This window comes from Lissotriton helveticus, chromosome 10 (assembly GCF_964261635.1).
Source record: "Lissotriton helveticus chromosome 10, aLisHel1.1, whole genome shotgun sequence".
NCBI classification, from domain to species: Eukaryota; Metazoa; Chordata; class Amphibia; order Caudata; family Salamandridae; genus Lissotriton; species Lissotriton helveticus.
Window position 1 is genome coordinate 1,099,480,705 of NC_136071.1, and position 23,771 is coordinate 1,099,504,475.

Sequence of the window (23,771 nt, forward strand, 5' to 3'; positions counted from 1 at the left end):
CTGGCCTGTTTACTTCTCAACAGTCTCCAAAATTGCTGCCGAGCCTGGAAACAACAAGCTGTCTCTGCATGCACATCTCCTGTCCGCGCAGGCACAGCGAGTAGAAGACCGGGAGGAACAGGCGATGTGCACGCGTACACATGATCCGTACGGAACAGAAGATGTGCACACGTACAAATCACCCGTACATGTGGACATCTCCTGTCCATACACGTCCACATCTCCTGTCCCCCTTCGGACGCAAAACCCACAACAATAGATCTTGCCAAGGCGAGCAGCGCATGTGCTGCGTCACTAGGCGAGACCTAAAAACGAAATTGGCAGTATTTCACTATCAGGACATGTAAAACACAACAGTAAATGTCCTAACATTCACATACACTGCACCCTGCTCATGAGAGTAGCTTGGGCCTACCAAGTGGGTGCACTTGTCAGGTCAACATGGCAGTTTAAAAGTGCGTGCCCAGACACTGCAGTGGCATGTTTTAGATTGGTATGCAGGGCTACCCATGTGGGTGGTACAACCAGTGCTGCAGGCCCACTAGTAGCATTTGGTTTAGAGGTCCTGGACACACACAGGGCACTTTACTAGGGACTTACCAGTAAATCAAATATGCCAATCATGGATGACCTATCATAATCACAATTTACACAGGGAGCACTTGCACTTTAGCTCTGATCAGCAGGGCCAGAGACAACCCCTGACGCTCATGAATATAAGGGTGATCACAGGAACACTCATTTAATCCTTTCAGCACTTCTTCAGCATCCTGATTCCCGGTTATGGAGGAAAGTGCACTTAGGACTCTGAGTATGCCGGACCCGACAAGTGACTGTCTCCCTGGACCTAAGTGGTCCATGTGACTGGCTTCATTGGCCGTTATGGCCTGTCTGAGAGAAGATTGCTATTTATTGGGCCTGCTGGCTCGGAATCCACTAAGCTGATTAAAAAGATTAACTGTATTCAAGCAAATTTACTTACCTTTGAAAAATCGTATCCCCAGTTCCCCTCAAGAGATTGGTGTCTGATTTTAACTGAGTTGTGTTTAATTCTTATTTAATGTTTCGGTATTCTACAAGCTTTACACTTGCCCGTTGACTAAGCCTAACTGCTCTGCACCACAGCTACCGAACACTGAACTATGGGTTTTGTTAAAAAAACATACTAGACCTGATAAAGATTGTGACATTATTGCATGATGAGGTCTCCCCACAACACTGTATAACAATCCACTTTCCTACACATACATTTGCGAAGATAAAAGGATGAACTCTGATACATGTAATTATAAAAAACAATTGACCCTATGCCATAATGAGATACTGTCAAGATTATGTAATACTGAACCACCATGTAAATTGACGGTATTCATCCTTTTGAAACCGTCACTTTTTTTGTGAAGGCACTACGGATGTTGTCCTAAAGTTCTACAGAGGGAAGTGTGCAGATTAGCTAGGAACCTTCCGAGAGGCTCATTTTGTGTGGAACATCATGGAGCTGAAAATAGAGGCTTGCATAATTGATTTTAACCGCATGCGCGCTAGCGGTTTTCCCGCTGCGCGCTGCGTTTTTTCAAAGCCGCGTTACATGACGAGCTCAGCTCGTCATGAGCGTACGAGCGTCGTAACTCATGACGAGCTGAGCTTGTCATGAGCGCGGAAGGGGTTAAGTATGTGTATAGTTCCTATTAGACGTACATGTTCTTCTTTGAGAGGAATAAGGTTAGCTATTTGAGGACTATGTCAGACATGCCCATTTGTGTCACAAACATATTGGGCGTACCTTTGTTGTAAATGGGGTTGAAGTCTGACGAGAGTTTGAATTTATTTAATATAGACTGGATTCCATCTTATTCCTGTGGTGGGTTGTATGTCCTGGTCACAGGAGAGTCTGTGACTACCGGCCATTTCTTTGGTGAGTAATTTCTGTTTGCCACTGGTTTCCTAGGGCTTTGAATACTGTAGCACGGCTCTAAAGTTTCCAGGGGCTCATTATTGGCGCTCCTCTTCCAATAGGGAGCAAGCGAGAAAAGTTACGGTGTAGTCTAAGAGAACTGATTAGGGACTCTGATATATAGTCCAGTACAGAGTCCAGCCAGATCTGCAGTTTTTAGGTCATATTTGACATATGGCTTTTCTTAACCAATAAAATTGATGATCAGGAAAGCAAACCAAAAGGTCCTAGCACCCCTTTAGTCGTAGATTGAACCCTCTAGTTACCTATAATCCCTCAACATTGAGACATGCGGTCCACTTGAACTGTAGAGAAATGAAGAACGTAAGCAGCTTTCTCACTGCAGGGCCCAAGGGCATAGAATTGTGTTATGGTATATTAAAATAAACTTGTAGCAACTGACCAGCAGGCATGGGCATGTGTCCCAGGTCAGTGCAGGGCACGTATAGCACAGAGATCAGGTTTATGAGAAATATTGACTTTGAAAGTGGCATCAGCATGTTTCAATAGATATCAAACAATGCCTTGACCAGTGTTTCATTTCGCTTTTTTCTAGGTAATTTCTCATTATCAGTGTAAAGAACAGCGGGATATCCACAGATTTGAAAAAATCAGCAACATTATTAAACAGTTCAAGCTGAGCTGCAGGTGAGAGTTCATGCTTAACATTTGTTGTTTAGAATGTTTCAGAGCCAATTGATTTTAAGTCTTTTTTTCTGATTGAGCCAAACGTTGTCTTTGAAATTGATATATAATGGTTTTTAGAGTAATGCGCTGGCTGAGCTATCATTTCCTAATATTTGTTAAAAGTGAAGGCTAATCAAAATAGAAGATGTGATTTCCAACTGCAGCAACTTGATTGATGCTAGAATAGGTGAAGCAGTTGCAGAACATTGAAAGTATGTTTATCTCTATGCGCATTGTGCTTTTTCATTCAGATAATTTTTATTTGTCTAGAAAAAAGTTACAGCGTGATTGAATCAAAATAAAACCAACAAAAAATTACTTTGTAATATAGGACGATTTTAGAGCTTCAAGCCGAGATGGTCTCCTTTATTTTGTAGCCAGCTTCCTTTTCCCCTTTCAAAGCTCTGGCTTTATGCCATGTTTGGCTGTTGGACCAGGACTTGTCTCCTTAGTTCCTGGGACATTTCCAGGAATAGTTCTGTGCATTTGCAGTTCCTCTTGTAGTAGGTAGGACAAAGCTCCAGCTGTGTTTTTTCTGTCACTGTCTTTGTAGTCCTGTGAAGTTTGGTCATGCTGCTGCCTGATTTTCTGGTCTTTCCAGACCGCACCTTCCTGCGGGATGTATGGAATCCTTCGCTGTTCTGATGCAAGAAACTGATGCAAGAAATGTGGATACTGTTTTTCAGTTTGATTGCCTCAACTAACATTGTATGTAGTTTGTTTCTGCCTTTGGGTCTCTTTGTTTCTGGCTGCTTTTCCCCCAGTCTTACCTGGTTGTGTTTATATGAACTGAGCTCATCTACACCCCTGCATATTAAAGACGGTGGAGGAAGGTGAGCAGCTGCAGGCACACCTATACAACCATTCCAGGTTTCTACCAGAGCACAGAACCACAGTCTGACTAGACCGGTTTTAAGGTTAGTCTTGTGGTTGAGAGATTAGAGGTGTGTGGTCTGCTGCCTTTGACACTTTTGGTTCATACGCTGGAAGTGGTCTATATGGACAAGATGGCTATAGTTACCAGTATAATAGATGGGCTGTCTAAGTAACTGTAGGCCCTATGGATCTGCCCTTTCAGTGTATCGGCTAGCCATTTTGTTAAGGAAGTAGAAGTTAGATTTCCAGACTATACTGTCTCTCTGTGAGCTTAAAAGAGAACCTTAAGAGGTGCTGCCTTTTGTCTCGTTTGGTACTACAGAAATACTATATTAATACATACAAGTGTGTTCCCCAAGCAACAATTAATTTCCTGCTTCCTTGGAGATGAGGCAGTTGGAATGGACCCCCCCTCCTCAAATAATGAAGAGCCAGGGACTATGGTTAGACCACAAACTATCCATGAATAGGCAGAGCTGGAAAATTATAAAATCTTTATAAAGAATTTGCATTCTGAAGCTCCAGTACTGACTGCCCTTATTCAGACCACAGTAGTTTCAAAGCTCGATAATGGGAATGTCCTGTACTTGAAGGTTTCAGGTGAGGTTACACTTAGTAGCAAAAGCAATAATTTTGCACAATCCAATTCTGGATGTCTGCGGCCTACCTGAAGCCCAAACTTTGTAGACCAAGTTCGTACTTTCATTATCTCAGCCTCTTTATTTTCAAATTGGTAAACTTGTGTTCTCCTGCGTACCTAGGAAAAGAAAGAAAATGTATGCCTGGCTATTAAACACCCACAGCTGTAATATTGTTGGGCCTTAAACTAAGCTCTGGAAGTTAAATTCCATTTCGACCAAGATCTAGCAGTGCCCTCCCCTCTTCACTACCACAACTCTTCAAGCAGTACTTTCCGAAGAGCTCCTTCAAGCCCTCTTTATTTAGTAGTCTCCTTCTCTTCTGAACAATTCTTAATCTCCTCTCTTTTTGTGCCCTTATTCTTTCAATCCCAGTTTTGTACCCACACTTCTTAATCTCTGAATTGTGATCGTGCTTCCAGTGCTTTGTAGCTCGAGCTCTTTATGGCCCTTTACAAATGTCTGCACTCCTCTGAGATGCCAAGAACTTGCTTTCTCTGCCTACAGAAGGTGCAGAGCCAGACAGGGCATTCAGTTGTTACCCAAAGCAACCAACTCACTCACTTTGTTTTTAAAGGCCCCAGTAAAAGAGATTATACAAAAAGAGCTGCTGTGGATATGCAAACGAGGCGTTTGGAAGTACTTACCTGGGAATCAAAATAGCTATTTATCTTCGAATGAAGTGTAACTAGTCCAGTCAAAAGGTGAATGTTCCACATACTTGCCAGGCGAGGTCTGTTATTTATAAGACAACGCTTTCAATTATTACTAAGCTATGTTGACTGTTATTGAGTTTATCATTTGAATTGGTCTCGTTCCATGTGTGATCAGTGCCACTTCCTCTTATGGGGACTCTTGACGACCATGAAACAATGTTTGTTTGCCAAGTGTCCGAACCATATCAAAATGCCTCTTCTTTTTCAATAGATAGATGACTCAAATGAATAATAACCCCTTAAATTTAAAGGGCAGGGGGAGTGAGTACCAAACAGTCCTTTTTATTTTATTTTTTTAGGTTTTTGGGAATGTTCGCCTTTATTTCTGACTCCTTTTACCAAAACAAATTATATGATGTGTTTTCCTGTTACGTTGAACTAAAGAGTTCTTAGTTTTGCAGCCTTTATCACTTATTCATTCACATGCTTAGTGTAATCCTTATCGGTGTTCTACTTGAGTGGAAAGGAAAAGATCCTAGCAAACATGAAAATGTATGCGTTTTCAAATTTTTAAATTCCCTACAATTTTATTCAAATCCCTTAAGTTTTTTCCAAGTTATGCATATAAATGGATTAACTGTTAGCGCTTTTGCACATGTACATAAGTGCACGGTAACATACACTTGTACCAAGATCAAGGCCAATACTTCAAACTTGCATATTCTGGAAAATTAGGCTGTAGAAGCTATGCAGTCTATACAAGTTTCCGAAACTGCCATAGCTGTATCCTATGCCAAATCGAGTTGAAAGTTGTTTAATATCCATCTGAAATATATTTGTGAAGCCGGAGATGCTTACAATGCCTTAAATGGCCTTGGCCATTTCAGAGAAAAGATCAAGGAAAGCAATTGCAACTATATCAGCAGTGAAGATCAGCATCCCCTGGAAAACCATCCATACCACAAAATGCCACCATTAATGTAAAAGAGACACACAAACACCCACAACCACCCTCCTCCCCTCTACCCTCCTCAGCTTGGGTCAGAAAGTGACCACCTACTGTCTCAAAATATGTTAAGACATTTGTGTCTGCAAACTCTTATAATGGATTTTGAATTTGATGAGTTTGCCAAATGTACCACGACACCCACAACACTCCTCTAAGCCTCTGCTGTATTTTCCTATAAAATATTTTAGTGCTCATTTTAGTGCCTAAAAATGCAGTGAGTTTTGAGAAAACTCCAAGACTAGTCTTTTAATAATTAAGAGTTTACTATTAGAATAGAATTACGAAAGCAATTAAGGGCCGTCAAACTCTTAGCAAGCCTCTGCCAAGTACATTTAGGAGTAACATACTGGCACAACATACTAACCGCAAAAAGATGCCACTTTACTAATTATGTTTTCTCGAAACGACCTCTAGTCCACGTTTAGTCAAGTTTAGATTTTGTGTCGCAGCATTTTTTATTTTCTTCTTTACCTATTCAGTGCTCTATAAAAGGCAAGAAGCACCCAAATGTTCATTTAAGTCTTATGGTTGAGCTGTTGTAAGTTTTATTAAGTCAACAGTCTCTGCTTTATAAAATAATTTTTATCTCCCCACCCTTTGCGAACGCTGGTATTGTTGCAAGAATTTAGAATCTACCTTGGTTAATATTGTTTTTTCTGATTTTGAAATGTCTTGCATTCTGAGATTTCACGTAGCTTGACCTGATGTTGCTCTTGTGCTCACATCATCCGAGCTATACCCTTCTTGCAGCCTTGCAAACATAGTCCACTCCACAGGGTCTAAGGTATATGCAATGTTTGGAGTGACCCCTTGAAATGTTATTTAATTTTATTTTATTTTCATACCAATATAGGGATGGAAGCCACTCTCAGACTTTATAGTAGAGTTACTCTTTGTAAATTGAGAAATGGAAAGGTACCCGATTTCATTGCCAATAAAATTCTTTCTGTCACACTTTCATCATTGATCTATTGCCATTAACACAGATCTAAGATTACTAGACCTTTGAAAGCTAATATAGGCCTATTGTTTAATAGAATTTTAAGGTCATGATCCATTTCAATCTTCTACAGTTATTTTAGAATAAACCTCTTAATGCATGAGCTGTGTGTAGAACGATTCAGTACACATACTTATCTTTCACTTTCTCAGTATGACACTTTTTGCTTAAATCTAATGTAACTCTTTCCCAGCACACAGGGATGGTGCGTATATGCAGCTTTGCTCAGTCATTGTTGAGGCTGTGTGGAGCCACCTATTGGTGTGTGAGCACTGATCTAGTATGGCTCCTGGGGAATATTTAAAAAATGAGTAATCTGCAGTTAGCCAGAGCCTACCATAAAGAGTTTTACCAAAGTAAGGTAACTTGTTAATAAGGTCTGCCTCAGGTAGACCAAAAAGGCAACATTTACTGTATTCTGTCATCATAAGCCAATTCATGTTGTCATGCGATAACCTGGTACGGTCAGAGTAATGTTTCACTATGATGCAGGAGGGAAAATTGCAGAACCTTTGTATCGTAGCAGTCTGTCCTCTTCTCTCCACACTCCCGATTTTGACGCAAGATTTGAACTAGCTTTTAAGCAGGATGTTTCAAGTTGGGTTGTGCCAGCAAGCCTGAAGTGAAAGTGGGTCAATAGCCATGCAATGTGATATAAAATTATTTACCTAGAATTTGTTCATGGCTAGTGAGGATGTTAAGGTTATTAGAACAGACTTTAGGGCATTATAAGAACTGTGCAAATTTCCAAAACCCAAATGTTTATTCAAAGATTTAGATGGAAACTGCCTTTTATAGGGTTAGGATATAGGCATTTTCTAATTCTGAATTGTGGAAACATTGTGTGCTACAATAGCTAGTTATTTTAAGGGTTTGGGAGTGCATATTTTTAATGTACAAATATTTAAAAAGAATGTGCAAATGTCTTCATCAGATATTTATGGTTGTTGCCTTTAACAGTTTAGTTGCTCCGTAGTTTATTCTCGTCATTGGTTGGGAAGAAAATCCCCTTACAGTCCGTCCTAATGGATCGTAATATATTTTTCATAATTTTCTCAACAGTAAACTGGCAGCTTCTTTCCAAAGCATGGAAGTGAGGAACTCAAACTTTGCTGCCTTCATTGATATCTTCACATCCAACACCTATGTCATGGTTATTATGTCAGACCCATCTATCCGTAAGTGGAAATTGGAGTTTACTTTCATCTTCTTTTTACATCCATGTAGGTCTTCTTGCAAGATTGTCTTATTTTCTCTTCCAGCTTTTATCGGTATTATACACAATCATGCTTTTAATTCTGTTTGAATTGGTTGGAATTTTTAGATTGTAGTCTTATTGAGACGACAATCCCCAGAGGGATCCATCCAGTGTGGGCCAAGGGGAATAAAGCGGGGAGGGGGCGGGGCAAAGCACATTTTTCTCATTCAGTTTTACATTTGATAATTGAATAACCATATCACAAAAATGGATGATTTGAATATTTGGCAGAAAGCTGGACCTTGTTCCAAAAGGTCTGCTTTTTGTGATTTGCTGTAAATCTGTTAAGTAATTTTTGAGAAATGAAGGTTCCAAATATTTGCAAACCTAACCCTTAGAGGATCCGCAGAGCCTACAGATATCAGGATGAGATCTGATCGGCTGTCACCACATCAATAAATATGTGGCAGCAGCCATTTTAAGACTCGGGGGCTCGGTCCCTGGTCCTGATTAAAAAAAAAAAAATTTAAAAAGAGGGAAGGCTCTTGCCCTTTTTCGTGCTGTGCGGGTCATCAACATAGAGGGTGGGATTCGGACGGCCCCCGGCCGTCGTGAGCACACCCCCACCGTGACTCATGACAGCCGGGGGCCGTCATGAGCATGCAAGGGGTTAAATCCGAGCCCTGCAGCCTTCAGTCTGGTGAGGGAAAAAAATCCCTGTCTACTAACCAATATTAAATTCCTAAGAGATTCCCCACTTATTGCATCATTTCGTATTATTTAGAACTTGTCTGGTTGTAGCTGGTGCTGTACCTCAAGATGATGATAATTGCTGAGAATATTATTCCTTACCAAAATTCGGTTGTCGACCTTTCTGTATCCTAACATAGCCATCGGAAGGCTCAAACACTAAACTATTGGCTCAACCATTCCCAAAATGTCTCAATTTAGCAATGCCATATTATCATCTTCCGTCCCCCACATGTGATGTTCCTTATTGGCCCAAGTGAACCTATTGTTTCATCCACCCCATCCATCTTTCATCTTGTCTCTTGCTCTGTTGGCAAATGGATAGTTCAACATAGCTAGTGGCTGGCAATACCTCACTTGCTAGAGGAGAGTGAGTAGAAACATTATTTTTTTTTTTTAAACTTTTTATTGAAGTTGTCAGCATACAGTACAGTCACAAGGTTCCCTTCAGGGCAATATTCCACCAGTTTACACTCTTTCCTCAATATACCATAGTAGTTACCAATTGAACAAGAATATTACGCGATCATTGCATGAGTGTGTTAAGTCTGTTGACTGTCTAACCTCATTTCTGCCTGTACTTATAATCACAAAGATCTTTTCCTACTATTGTGTGTATCATAACAATCATCAAGATAACAATATTAACCATTAAAACATTATATGAGTCATCCACCATAGGTGCATTTGCAACAGTGACATTTGTCTATAGTAATCCCTCATTTCCTGCGCCACTTCTTATTAAAATCTGCTATCGAGCTGCATGGTGCCCACTAGGGCCAATACTACAACCTCCCCCCCGCCCCTTACTCCTCCTCTCCCTCAGACTCTAGGTCCTCTTCTTCCGGTAGAGGTTCACAGAGGTCTCCTCTATAAGTGTTCCATGCTGTTCACACCTTATTCCACTTGCGGGGGCAAGCCCTCATTACGTACATTGCTCTTTCGGTAATCATTAGCTTGTCTATGTTGTTACCCCACCTATAGGCTGTAGGCGTATCTGGCGCTCCCCATTTCTGCGCAATATCCCGCTTCGCCACCATCATGGCTAGGGTAGCCCATATCTGTCCATGCCTATTCAAATCATTAGGGTCCCAAATGTTCAATAAGCATTTTCGAGGTTCAGGTAGAATTGAAACCCTAAGTGTTTGCGAGATGGTGCGCATTACCTGTCTCCAGAATTCTCGTATCTCTGGGCATTCCCAGATTGTATGATATAGTGTCCCCTCCTCCCCGCACCCCCGTAGACAGTAGGGATGTGGCGCTCGGTGTATTCTGTGAAGCAGTGTCCTAGTGTAATAAATACGGTGTAAGATTTTCGGTTGTATCAATCTGAATTTTGCTGAGATTCCGACCTCTCGTGGGGACGCCATTGCCTCATTCCACTCTGATTCAGTAACCTCTCCTACATCTCCCACCCATCTATCTCTCAGTCTTTCTGTTGGATCTCCCAGATTGTTGATCAATTTTTTATATGTGAGTGATGTGGCGCTTTGCGGCATGAATTCAGTTAAGAGTCTGTCCTCTAGTGGCGAGGATTCTGGTAGGTCCGTTCCCGCTGGGATTGCTCTCAGTAGTGCATGCCTTATCTGCACATATCTAAATGTCTCAGTTGGGCCCAGGTCGTACTGTTGTTGTAATTGTGGAAACCCGATCACCGTACTCTTGTCCCAGAGGTCTCCGATTGTGGAGATTCCTATACAGTCCCACTGCGTGAATCCCTTGCAGGAGCGTAGGGCCCCCAATGCTTTTGTGTCCCAAAGCGGTGTCAGTTTGGTGAGTTTACCTTGCCAACCCACTCGCTTTTGTGCAATGTGCCATATGGTTGCAGTGTGGTGCGTCGGGCCCCATAGTTCCCGTACCTGCGGCTTATTATACAGTACTGCAAGCATGCCGTCCGTTCCTAGTTGTGCCCAGTCCGCTTTGTACGCTGGGTCGGCCCTTGGGGCATGTATCCATTGGTTGATTGTTTTTAGATGTGCCGCCCAATAATACAGCTGTATGTTAGGCAAAGCTACGCCTCCTTCGTACCAGCTCCTTGTCAGTTTGTCATATGCTATTCGCGCCGGGCCGTTGTTCCAAAGCAGGTTTGAAACCAACGCCGCAATTTGCTTGAAATATCTCGGTTCCACGAGATAGGGAGTATTCTTTAGCACATAGAGGAACCTGGGAAGAGCCATCATTTTGTAGAGCGCAGCGCGCCCTAGGAGAGTCAGCGGCAAAGCCGCCCAGTGTTTAACATCCGCCCGAAGGCGTTCCATGGGGGGCTGTAAGTTTTTGTTGAGAAAGTTTGTTGCGGTCCTTGTAATGACAATTCCCAGGTACTTAAAGGAATCTCTAGTTAGCTGTAGGGGGCAGTTCTCCTGCAGCACCGGGTCCGGACCACGTAGTGCGTACACCACCGATTTAGTCCAGTTCAGAGTGTATCCTGATGCTTTACCATGCGTGTCACATAAATCTAGCAATGCTGGGATACCGCTTTCGGGCTCCACCATATAGATCAGCATGTCATCTGCATAAAGGGACACTCTGTCTTCCCATCCATCCTCCCACGTGATTCCCCTTATCAACGGTGTAGTTCTGAGCAGGATTGCCAGCGGTTCTATCACCAGGGCGAAGAGTAAGGGTGACAGCGGGCATCCCTGCCTAGTCCCCCTGCCCAGTGGGAATGTCTGTGAGATGTGGCCATTCGCCACGACCTGCGCCACCGGCTGTGTGTAGAGCAATCTTACCCAGGCTATGAATTTCGGTCCAAAGTCCATCCGTCTTAGCACCGCAAACAGATACTCCCATTCCACTAGATCAAAAGCCATTTTGGCATCGAGGGAAAGAATAACCGCGCTTTCGGGGATAAGGTGCGCTCGTGCTATCACCCCATGGAGTCGTCTGAGATTCAGAGACGTACTTCTGTGAGGCATGAAGCCTGATTGGTCAGGGTGTATCAGCGATTGGAGGTGTTGTATCAAACGAGTGGCCAGCAGTTTCGCTAGTATCTTGGCCTCCGCGTTAATCAGTGAAATGGGGCGGTACGATGAGCACCGAGACGGAGGTTTGTCCGGCTTCGGTATAGCCACTATCGTGGCTGTACGTTGGTCCAGAGGTAGGACTGCCTTCTCCAGACTTTCCATATACATTTTTCGCAGGGGCTTACTCAATGTGTCGGCCCGCGATTTATACCATTCCAAAGGTATTCCATTGGGGCCCATCGCTTTACCTGAGTGCAGTGTCTGAATTGCCAGTTGAATTTCGTCTTCCGTCGGGTCTAATTCTAGGTCCTGTATTGCCTCTGGTGCGAGCTTGGGGATGTCAATGTTTGTAAGTGCGAGTGTCGCCTCTTGAGCCGTAACCTCTCGCTCAGGGGTGTATATTTCTCGGAAGTGATCCGCCAAGGTACATACTATGTCCTCCGGGTGTGTCTGTATTTGATCGTCATGTGAATATAGCTGCTGAATACCTTTACCATTCCCCCTCCCCTTCTTATCTAGCCATGCCAGCATTTTCCCGGCCTTGTCTCCCACGTCGTACACTCTGTTGGCTGTGCCTGTGATGTGACTTTGGACTGTCACCGTAAGATGGGCCCGGTGTTGCTGTTGTCTTAAATGTAGTGCGTGTGCTGTTTCTGGGGAGGAGTCAGCCATGTGAGCAGTGTTTGCGGCGTGTAGTGCCAGCTCGATCTCTGTAAGGACCCTCCTGCACTCTCTCTTGTGCCCTGTTATCGCTGCCATTGCTCCCCCTCTCAGGACCGTTTTATAAGCTTCCCAAAGTACCGAGGGGGATGACACTGAGCCCGTATTCTCCTCAAAGTAGCGTGTGGTCACTAACTGGAGTTCTTTCCTGATCTTCGGGATTGTGAGGTGGTTCGGGTATATTGGGTAAATTCTCGTACGTCTCTTTTCTTTTGTGGTGAGTGACAGGGACACCGGTGAGTGGTCGGAGATCCCTCTGGGCAAGATGTCAATTTTGTCTATCTTTCCCAGTCCTGCCCCAAGAAACAGAAAGTAGTCAATGCGTGTCATGCTGTTGTGTACTGCAGAGTAGTATGTGTACTGTGCCTCTGTGGGGTGTAGGTGACGCCAAACGTCTGTAATGCCCATTGCCTCTACGAATCCCGGGAGAGGTGGAGTCCCTCTACGGCGGTCTCTAGTGGGAAATGTGTCTAGCGTTGGGTCCATAATCGCATTGAAATCACCCCCTATGATTGTGTCACCCTCTGGAAGATCCAAAAGGAAGCCGCCCAGTGCTGGCAAAGCCACAGAGTGGAGTGCCGGGGGGATATAAACCGACACTACGTTGAGGGGTCTACCCTCCCACTGCCCATGTATTGCCGCAAAACGACCCTGCTCGTCCGTTTTGTGGTGTGTCACCATGAAGGGTGACGCCTTTTTCATAAGTATCCCTACCCCTCGGGAGCCAGACGTAAATTCCGCATGTGCCGCCATGACATATCCACGCCTGTCAAGTGCCTTGCACGCTGGTCCCGTGAGGTGCGTTTCCTGCAGTAGGATCAGATCAGGGCCATGACGTTTGAGTGCCTGCAATACTAATCCCCGCTTTATTTTATCTCCCAACCCCCTGACGTTCCAAGTAAGTATTCGCAGGGGGGGCACCTCAAGGGTCGTGCTCGCCCCCTCAGTGGGTGTATTATGTAATTGCCGGGCCATGGGATCGTCTGTGTGGTACCCTTCGTATCATAGGGCTGGTCGTGGTGTACATGTAGTTCCCAATGGTGAGGTGTAGAGGCAGCACAGTGTCTAGTGCACTAATACATCGTAGCATGCTATGGAAGATCGCCAGGCCTGCCTGTCCCCGCGGGGGTTCACTGTACGTGCAACGCTCCGTGGCAGAGCGAGAGAAACTCTCAGTGTCATGTGCGTTCGAGTACCCTGTGGTGTGATTGATGACTACTAACATGAACAAGAACTGTGTAACTCCCCTCCCATCCCCCCTCCCTGCTCCCCTGCGCCACGGACAAACCCCCGCCCGTTCCCCCAACTGTGCAGAGTGCTCTGTCCCATCCCAAACTATCTTACTTGCTTGTGGGGTTGGTGAGTCCCCTACAGGCACCGGCTCTGCCCACCTTACTCCGCAGCACCAGGCCCAGGTCCTTTTCTCATATCCTGCCCCTCCCTCCAAAGGTCAAACTTTAGATGGGTCCCGGCTGACCAGAGTCAATTGGATTCTGCTCCGTGTCGGATTCCGCCCTCGCCGAGTTCTCCCGCTGCGTCAAATGTTCAGTCTGCCTGCCTGCTTGGTCACCGTTCCGTTGGTTAGGTCGATCTCTGTGCGGCCGTCGGGGTTGTCCCACCTGTCTCCAGCCGTCAAGCCAGTCTTGTGCCACCTCCGGCTTGTCGAAGAACCACGTCTTCCTGTTGGCCACAATCCGTAATTTAGCAGGGAATAACATTGAGTACTGCAGTTCTCTGTCCCGCAGTGCCTTTTTCACCACTGTAAACGACTTCCGGCGTCTGGCCACTTCCGCCGTGTAGTCCGGGAAAAATGCCAAGGTGGAGTTGTGGAGTTTAACTGGTGGTGAGACTCTCGCCGCTTGCAAAATCGCATCCCTGTCTCTAAAGTTGAACAAAAGTGCCAGCACCGGCCTCGGTGCCGCACCCGGTTTGGGTTCGCCTCCTGGCACCCTGTGCGCCCTCTCCACAGAGAAAAAGTGCGACAGCCCTTTAGGTTGGAGTTTAGTTTTGATGAGGTCTTCTATGTAGAGGTCCATTGCTCTCTTCCCCTCCGTCTCCGGAAGACCAAAGATGCGCACAATATTTCTCCGGGAACGCCCTTCCTGGTCGTCCAGCTTGTCCTGCAGTTGTCGAGTGATCTTGTCCATTCGCTCCACGGCTATTTGTAACTCCGAAGTGTCCTCCACAAGAGATTTCGTGACCACTTCTACCTGCGACACTCTTTCTGTCATTTTCTGGAAGTCAGCTCGCAGTAGAGTGACCTCGGAGGAGATAGAGCCCACTGTAGTCCGCACTTCGGAGAGGGTTTTCATGATGTCTTCCAGCGTGACTTTCTTGGTACCCTCTACTTCTGGAGTGGCGCCTGTTGAAGGTCGTCCATTTCCCAACGATTGTCCCTGCGAGCCATATGCAAATTTGTCCAGTTTAGCTTGCGTGGAACCACCCCTGGGGCCCCTGCCCGCCATGATTCGCAGCTTTCGGTTACGGGACACGGTTCTGGGGTTCGTTAGGGCCACTAATGCACTCCTCTAGTTCTTCGTGCGCCTGGGGAGGGCAGGACGGTTGCAGTTCGAGAGGAAAGCCCTGCGTTCTGCTCTCAGGGTCTTCTGGCCCTCTTTAGTCCGGTATTTGCCGTGGGAGGTGGTACACTGCGTTATCCTTGTGGACCGTCGCTCTTTCACCAACCAAACAGAGCGCTCATAGCGCTGCTAGTCCTGACTATGCGCTGCGTCGCGCCGTGACAAAGTGCGCTTGGGCGATGTTGGTCTCGGTATTTGGCCACTGTTTTGCTCGGTGCACCGGAGGTCTCGGTCACTCACGTGTGTGTCCCGTTACTTGTTGTTGGCGCTGTCCGGCATACGCCCCGCTGCAAGCCGTTGCCTCAGCGAGGCTTCCCCCGCCCGGGAAGCTTCTCGCTAGTGTCTGTCCTGGCTGGCCCACCACTGCCCCCGTAATAGCCGCCTTCTCCCCCGGCCACTCTAACTTTCACTCCGTCGTCTCCTCTCCAGGCGGGACCCCGGGGGGACCTGCCGGCAGCCCCGGCGTCCGGCACCACGTGTGGCCTTTTATGGTCCAGCCGATGGCGAAGGGGTGCAGTCGGGTCCGTCACGGTATTGCGTCCTAGTAGCTCTCGTCTCCCTCGGGGGACCCCCACTTCCGCAGGGCTCTCCGCCCGTTTGTTGTCCCGTTTCTGCAGTCACCGAGACGCTCCGGTGGTGTCTCCAGGCGTTGTTGGGCTCTTCCGTTGGTCCGCCCGCCAGCGGCAGTGCAGGATCTACTTTGTGGTGCCGGATCGCCCCTCACGGCGCTCCAGGCGAGGGGGGGGGGGGGGGGGGGACACCTCCGGGTCCAATCCGATCAGCCTTCACTTCTGCCGGGGTCGGGGAAGCACTCGAGGTCGGTGCCTCGCTCTGGCCGCAGGCCCAGAAACTCCGGGGCAAATAAGTCAAGTTGTCGGCCTCGTACAGTCGCCGGGGCAGGACCGGAAGATGCCTCTATTCCACCGGACCTGGTTACTGCTCCTTCAGGTGGGGGATTGTACGGATAAATATGTCGGATTTTACATAAGGCCGTGCTGCCTCAGGGAGCTCACGCTTCACGCGTCCGCCATTCCCGGCTGCTAGCCACGCCCCCGAGTAGAAACATTTTTGATAGATTTTCTGTTTACTATGGAAAGATGCTGCATCCTATAGATTTGGCAAAGTCTAATGGAGGTACTATCGAATCTGGATGGTGGTGTGAGACGTAAATCGGTTTAACTTACATGGTTTGCTTCTTTTACAAGGCTCTTAACAGCATTTAGTGTTTAAGTTAGTTTGCCAACAAGTTTTATTCAGCAAGCCTTTATTATTTTCCTCATATCGTGGTCCAATGATTTATTGCAGGGGAGTTGTCTTTCTGGAGCAAAATTGTTTCACAGGATCACAGCGAAAGAAAAATCTCAGTAATGTTACTTATGAGGGACTGTTTTTTGAAAACAGGATATAAAAAAACTAAAAAACTCCAGAGCAGCCATAGAAGTAGAATTTTCACGAAGTAACTTTGTTTGCAGTTGTAAACATAGTAAAATAAACATAAAAAGCAAACTTTGTACACTTCAGTTTCCCACCATGTGTTTTTCTGCCCATGTTCTGTATAACACCTTAAGCAGATGTTGTTTTTTGTCAGTAGAACTTTGCATTCTAAAACGTTGTGCTTTATTAATTTTAAATATAGGATTAAAAGTTCCAGAGTTCAAAATGCTGCTGTTAAAAAACACAGGGTAGACTGGGAGTGTTAAATGAAGTACAGTGACATGCCGCATCACCCATGTAGATCAGTCTTTTCATCCTTTGTACTTCACCTTAAAGATGAAAGGACTTTGCCATTCAGGTGTTTTATAGTTCTTTATGAGGAGACATTCATGAAATATTTTTTTTTAAATCCTGGTTTTTCAAGCATGTCTAACGATACATGGGCGCCAAGCAGGAGAGCTTAGGTGGGTATTTCTCACACAGAGAAACATTTAATCACATACTTATGGCTCTGTACAATCAAGGGACTCTACTCAAATATATTAGAGTTCTCTTATATTCTAAGGGTGTTCTCTTCCATCCTGGGTAAGGCAGATGGCCAGTGCTCCTATGGTGGTGTTGAGGCCTGTTACCATGATATGTTGCTTGTATAAAATGCCATAGCACTTGGCAGAGGGAAGGTCTAACTGCATAATCCTTAACCACTGGTCGTATAAAGAATTGAAACATCACTCATGGGCACAATTATATTAACTGAAGTAGCTAGGGAAATTAAATAATTGTCACTTTGTAAAGCTTGCTGTGACTCTAACAACAAGAGTTAAAAAAGCTAAAAATTCATCGAGTTTATAAATTGTGACTGCTCTCAGATGAGTAAACTTACATATTGGTTTCCACTGTCTCACCTGTTCGTGTATAGTAAGTCACTTTTCCAGTTGTGGTAATAAATGTGTGCGTTTAATCCAGAACTGCCTCTGTGCTTATTGGTAGATGCTAATTAATTTCTGCTTAAGTCGAAGGCTAAATGTGTGCAGTCACTTACGTTCTTTTGTGTATGGACAATAAGTTAGTAAAAAGGGTTTATGATTGTTATCAGATGTGCACCCCACTCTACTGTGCACTCTCCCCTGCACAATCTCCCCTGCGCACTCTCCTACGACCAGGGACACATTTGTGCGCACCTTCTACTGCACATTCTCGTGTTATCAGAGAGATGCAGTTGTGCTCACCACCTACTGCGCACTCTCCCAGGACAAAGGACACAGTTGTGCTCACCCTCTACAGCACTCTCTCCTAGGACCATGGACACCCAGTCATGCTCACCATCGACTGCTTGCTCTCTTATTACCAAGGGCATTCAGCCGTGTGTACACTCTCCTAGGACCATGGACACCCAGTCATGCTCACCATCGACTGCTTGCTTTCCTATTACCCTGGGTATTCAGCCGTACTCACCTAGGACCAGGAACACAGTCATGCTCACTCTCTACTGTGCACCCTCGTATTACCAGGGACACCCACCTGTGCTCACCCTCTACTGCTCATTTTCTGAGAAATAACCAATACTCTAACTACTGTGTACTCTCGCAGGACCCGGGGCATGTATTTGTGCTCACCTCTACTGCACCCTCTCCTGTTATCAGGCAGATACACTTGGTCTCTCCTTCTCCTGTACACTCTCCTATTACCAGGAATGCGCAGTCATGCTCACCCTCTACTGCGCTCTCTCCTAGGACTAGGGACATGCAGGTATTCTCACCCTCTACTGTGCACTCTCCTATTACCAGGGATACACTGCTGTGCTAATACTCTGCTGTACATTTTCCAAGAAAAATCCCACACGGTCTACTTTGCACTCTTCAGGCACAGAACACCAAGTCAAAAGTAGTAACACATCATCCACTGTCCCACAGCGACACAAGCTTACTGTTATTGCAGACTATTTTTATTCATGCCACTAAGGAATACCTATCAAAAGCCTCGGACACTTTACGAAAATTAATTTCATAAGCAGCAATCCAGACATAGTGACCAGAGCAAGGTCACCCTCTGCAGCAGGCAGTTCATTACTCGCATTGATGGGTCAATTCGGTATCATGGCTCTAACCTAAACAATTCATCTTCTGTGCTTGCATTTGTTTAGAATAACTTTCCAATGTATAGTTTCTGTAATATTTCTAAACAGACAATCCATGTGTAAATCATCTTGACCTTAGCCGATTATCTCCAGCTTTCTCGGGATTTAGTACTAGCAGTCAACAGGTGAAAACATCGGATTGTTGCTGTTCATCTGGTGGCATTCTGTGCTCAAAAATACATGTAATACACTAATCCAACTGAAGCATCATCTCTGCTCAGCCTACCCTTGCAGACTGCCAACCCAGCTACATAATGGTTTAGTTATTATTGTAGAGCTGCTGAGTGCAAAACATGTCTTGTCGGTGAAAAATAGTATGGTAAACCATCAAGGTGTCGGCCAAAGAAACTGCAATAAAACGACTTCTAGTCTGAGAGAAATAGCTGAGAATAAAGTCGGTGAACTTCTAGAGGGACCTAGCTAATAAATTCGAATTAGAGCAAAATTTAGATCGCTACCTTACTCTGGACAGAATAATGTTTGCTAATTCATAAATCTAACTAGTCTGACTTTTGACTACATAAATAAGCAAGTTTCTAGCTTCTTCCTGATCCTAGACCGATTAATCTGACTTTTGAGATTGAGTGGTTAAGCATTTCAGGCTTCAGGCTTTGGACTTTAGTAGGCAAAAGATCTTCCACCTTGGCGAACTCTGTTGATCTATCTTAGGAAGTTGTCAAATCAGTGCAGTCGAAGTGTTAACTGTTTTGGATAGGCAATACCAGGAAAAAGCAGCCTAATAAATGGTTGACCGTGAATATGAAGAGCCTTGTAGCAGAAGTCTTTTTTTTTTTGTGCTGAATTTGCGTTTAGATCTGGAGTCTGTGCAAATGTTTCATTTGATAAAATAAGTGCCATGGAGTAGCAGATTCAGAAGCAGAGGAGCAGCACATTTCAAACCAGATCCCGTTTGCACTAAATAAGCAGGAAAACCAAGATAAAGAGCATTACTGTAGTCTAGCCGGACTCCTATCACGGCTTCTCTGAATAGACAGTGCGATGTTTTCTGTAGGAAAGTACGATTTTCTCTTACTTCTTCAGTTGTAGAAAACAAGAGGAAGTGACTTTGTCAATTGGAATGTGAAAAGAAGGGTCTCCCTAGATTTTTCATGGGCCAAACTGGAACCATATGTAGGCCAAAAACATCAGACCACCAATCAGGAATCCAGCAATAAGAGGAGCCTCCTAACACTATCCCCTCCATTTTATCTAAAGTTGACTTTAGACATAATAAATAGTCTGTTTTTTTGTGTAAAAACAATTTTTATTGGCAGTCAAGTTCGAAATTATAACAGTACAGAAGAGAAAAGCCAATATGGCGTTAGCCAATAAATCAGGATAACCGTACCTTTCCGACAAGCCACCTTTTATACAGAGCATTCCCCCAAACCTTGCCCTCCCCGTGTCCCTCCCCCCTGGTCAGTGTGCTGTATTCCTCTCCTTCAGTCACCCCAGTGCCAACAGTGTCAGTCCCTTGGCAAGAACCGTAACAAAAGGTAAGTAGCGCCTATCAATGGGGAATCCGATTTCTCAGAACCTCTATCATTGTTTGTGAATAGTGTGTGTCTCGCTGGAAGTGAGGTGCTCCCTAAGACAGTGCCCCTATCATGTCATTCCTCCCTCATCTTCGCTCAGTTCACTCACAGGCTGCTGGAGCGCAACAACCAGGGCCTCCCACGCCCTAGCCACCTCCAATGCCTTGTCATTATCTAGGCTCCTGGCCTGTCGCAGCCGCAAAACGCTCTCCGCCTTCGCCCACCGCTCCAGAGTGGTCTTCCAACGCAAGTAGCTGGGTCCCTGGCTAGATTTCAAGTGCATGGTGATCTCCCGTTTGGCTAGTATCAGGCCCAAATCGTAAAATTTACTGGTAACGCGAGTGCGAGGGGTGTGAGGGAACCATAACAATAGGCAGGCGCCCATTTCGGCTTCAATCTGCCGGTCCGTGACAGCATTCAGGCAAGACATCACCGCCTCCCAGTAACCAACCATCGTACTGCAGGTCCAGAGCATGTGCGCGAAGTCCGCTTCCTTTGCCCTACATCTAGGACAGAGCGAAGATGCACCCTCGAAGTATTGCGAGATCTTAACCGGTGTTAAGTACGCTCGGTGCAGGGTGAAAAACTGGACCAGCTGGAACCTGGCGTTCCTAGTGCCCTTCCATGCCCGCCGCAAAAGCTGCGGCCATGTCAACTCAGGAATTGGACGCCCAATATCCCCTTCCCATTTGGCTCTCAGTCCATCCAGGGGCCGCAGGGTGGCAGTCGACAACCTCCTGTAAAGGCAGGTGACGGCCTTGTAAGTGCCAGCAGCCATGACCACGTATTGACAGCTCTCCGAGGTCGGCGGTTCGGCAAGGCCACTCCTCCAGTGTCGGCGAATACCGGCCACTAACGAGGCATGCAGCAGGTAGTCACCTCTCGGGAGATCGTAGGTGTCCCGCAGCTCTTGGAACGTCAGCAGTGATCCATCTTTGTAAAGATCGCCAATCATCTGCAAGCCAAGCTCCTCCCATGTCGCCAGTGCGGACCAGTCGCCACCATGTGGGAAGGCCGTGCACATCCCTAACGGGATCTCAGGGGCATAAGGGCGAGTGGCACCGGAGCGCCTGTGGCAACGAAGCCAGCAGCTACGCATCGTACGTTCCTCCACTGTGAGCCGAGCGAGGTCCAACTTCTGGCCCAAGATTATAAAAGAGAGGACGTGTCTCGGGAATAGTCTGCCCGCTATTTCCTCCGGACCTCGAAATTCCAAAGCCACCGCTTGGGTGAGCCACTGCAGTTGCGCCGCCAAGTAGTACCACTCGAAGTCTGGTGATGCTAGTCCCCCGTCTGCCCTGGGGCGCATCAGCGTCGCCAGTGCAACTCGTCGTCTGCCCGATCCCCAGAGGAACCCAGAGGTTATGGAGCGGAGTCTGTTAAAAACCGACGCAGGGATCCAAATCGGCAGAGTGCGAAACAGATATAGCAATCGAGGAAGTGCCACCATCTTCAATAACGCCACTCGTCCCGCGACCGAAAGCGGCAGCGTCCGCCAGAATCCCATGCATCCCTGCAAGCTCCGAATTGCTCTGTTGATATTACCCTCTAAGAGGGCAAGCGGCGAGTGGTAGATGTGCGTACCCAGATAAGGGAGGCAATGGTATTCCCATCGTAGCTCACCCTCCGGTTGAGAGTCATCCGCCCCCGGTGTCAGCGGGAAAAGGCAAGACTTCCCCCAGTTGACGCTCAGTCCTGAGAGGCGGCCAAAATCCGACGGCAATCGCTCGGCCCCACGCAGGGATCCGCCCGTGTCTGCCAGAAACAGCAAACAGTCGTCCGCATAGAGGGAGATGTAGTGGGTGTCGGCTCCTAGAGGAAGGCCTGCATACGCTCGACCCATGCGGGCGTGAGCTGCCAGTGGCTCGATAGCGAGCGCAAATAACAGGGGGGACAGGGAGCATCCCTGTCGGGTCCCTCGACCTACTGCATAAGGGGCAGAGATGGTGGCCCCCGTCTTGACTCGGGCAGTAGCCGCGGCGTAGAGCAAGGCGGTCCACTTTACAAAGCGCTCGTCCAGGCCAAAGGCCTCCAGCACACGGAGCAGGTATGGCCACTCAACACTGTCAAATGCTTTCTCGATGTCAATTGAGAGGACAGCGGCACCCGGATGAGCAGCGGCATCGCCCCCCATGATCCGAAGCAGGCGGCGCACACATGTGGCGGTGGTGCGCTGGGGAATAAAGCCCGCCTGATCGCAGTGAACCAAGGTGCGCATGTGGGCCAGAAGCCGCGTCGCAAGGATCTTGCTCAGGACCTTATAGTCCGTCGTGAGCATAGAGAGTGGGCGGTAGGCCGAGCGGCAGCTCGCATCGCCGTCCCGCTTCAGTAGGGGTATCACCAACGCCTCACGAGTGGACGCCGGCAAGATCCCGGTGTCCCAGGCCTCCCGATAAACCATCTGCAATCGCGGGATCAGTACATCCGCGTAGGCCGCATAAAATTCTATCGGCAGCCCATCCGTGCCAGGGGTCTTGCGGCGGGCCATGTGTCGGATGGCCACTCTAATCTCTTCTTCAGAGATATCTCCGCCCAGATGGTTCGCATGTTCCGGGTCGAGCCGGGGTAGCTGTGCTGCTAACAGGAATTCCTCCAGCCCCACCTGGGTATCCGGCATCATGCTCCTATACAAGCGCGCATAGTACGTGAGGAATTGATCGTTGATCTCCGATTGCGTATAGACCATGTGTCCCTCCGGGGCGGCCAGCGCCACAATCGTGGTGCCACGGGTCCCAGGACTGGCCAACCACGCCAGCAGTGAGCCCACCTTGTCACGCTCAGCATGAGCTCGAACCAGGAACTCCTTATAATCAAAGCAGCGCAGCTTTTCCATTGCCGATGCCACTTCCTCCCGCGCGGCCGAAACTGCCCCGAGAGCCTCCGGAGTCGCGTGGCTGCGCCGTTCCTCGTCGCGCAATTGGTCCTCGCTTCGCGCAACATCTTGCAGGAGGGTCTTATGGACTCCCGCGGTAGCCGATATGCAGACGCCTCGAATTACCGCCTTAAAGGCGTCCCACTCCAGCGCCCTACTGGAAGCCGTGCCCGTATTAGCATCAAAATAGCCTTCCACACCGACGCGTACAGCAGCCTTAAACGCCATAGATTACCATATGAACCTATTTTAAAGCATCTCTGGAAACGGTAATCATGTAGGTAAAGTTTTTATATAACTTGGACATCTGAGTAGAATAATGACTAAGGGGTCAACCTTCTCGTTGGTTAGAGAGAATATGAAATATACATTGCGGAAATAAAATTAAAATAATATACTTGGTTGGAAGTTTGGGGCGCAAACTGGAAGTAGAATAATTCCCCACCTAAAATACATTAATAAGCTTGTGTTGGTGTTTTCTATTCCATTTAGAAAACTAGTGCACTATCGGCGCTAATTCGATTGAGGAAAATAGATGTGGGCCTCTAAAACAATTTACCTCTATCAACATACCAATGCTACATAAGGTTGGTGACTATGAAATATATATCTATGTAAATGTGCTTAATGCTTGGGCCCCGTCTCAAAATATTATCAAATGAGAACACCGAGTATAGGCTTTCTATCTCTATGTACTGACTGACTCACCCTAGGCCTTTTCAGAGAGTTATACCTATGAGCTATCCCTTACAATGGTCCGAGA

At 46.6% G+C, this 23,771-nt stretch overlaps 1 protein-coding gene across 3 annotated transcripts in view; it reads left to right on the top strand.

Moving 5' to 3' along the window:
* Positions 1-23,771, top strand: part of LOC144784802 (ras-related GTP-binding protein A) — a 120,194-nt gene that overhangs the window by 76,187 nt on the left and 20,236 nt on the right. For all 3 annotated transcript variants that reach the window (XM_078663845.1, XM_078663846.1, XM_078663844.1), the window contains exons 8-9: positions 2,511-2,602; positions 7,883-7,998. In XM_078663845.1, coding sequence (XP_078519971.1) covers positions 2,511-2,602; positions 7,883-7,998 — 208 coding nt within the window. The remainder of the gene's footprint in view (positions 1-2,510; positions 2,603-7,882; positions 7,999-23,771) is intronic.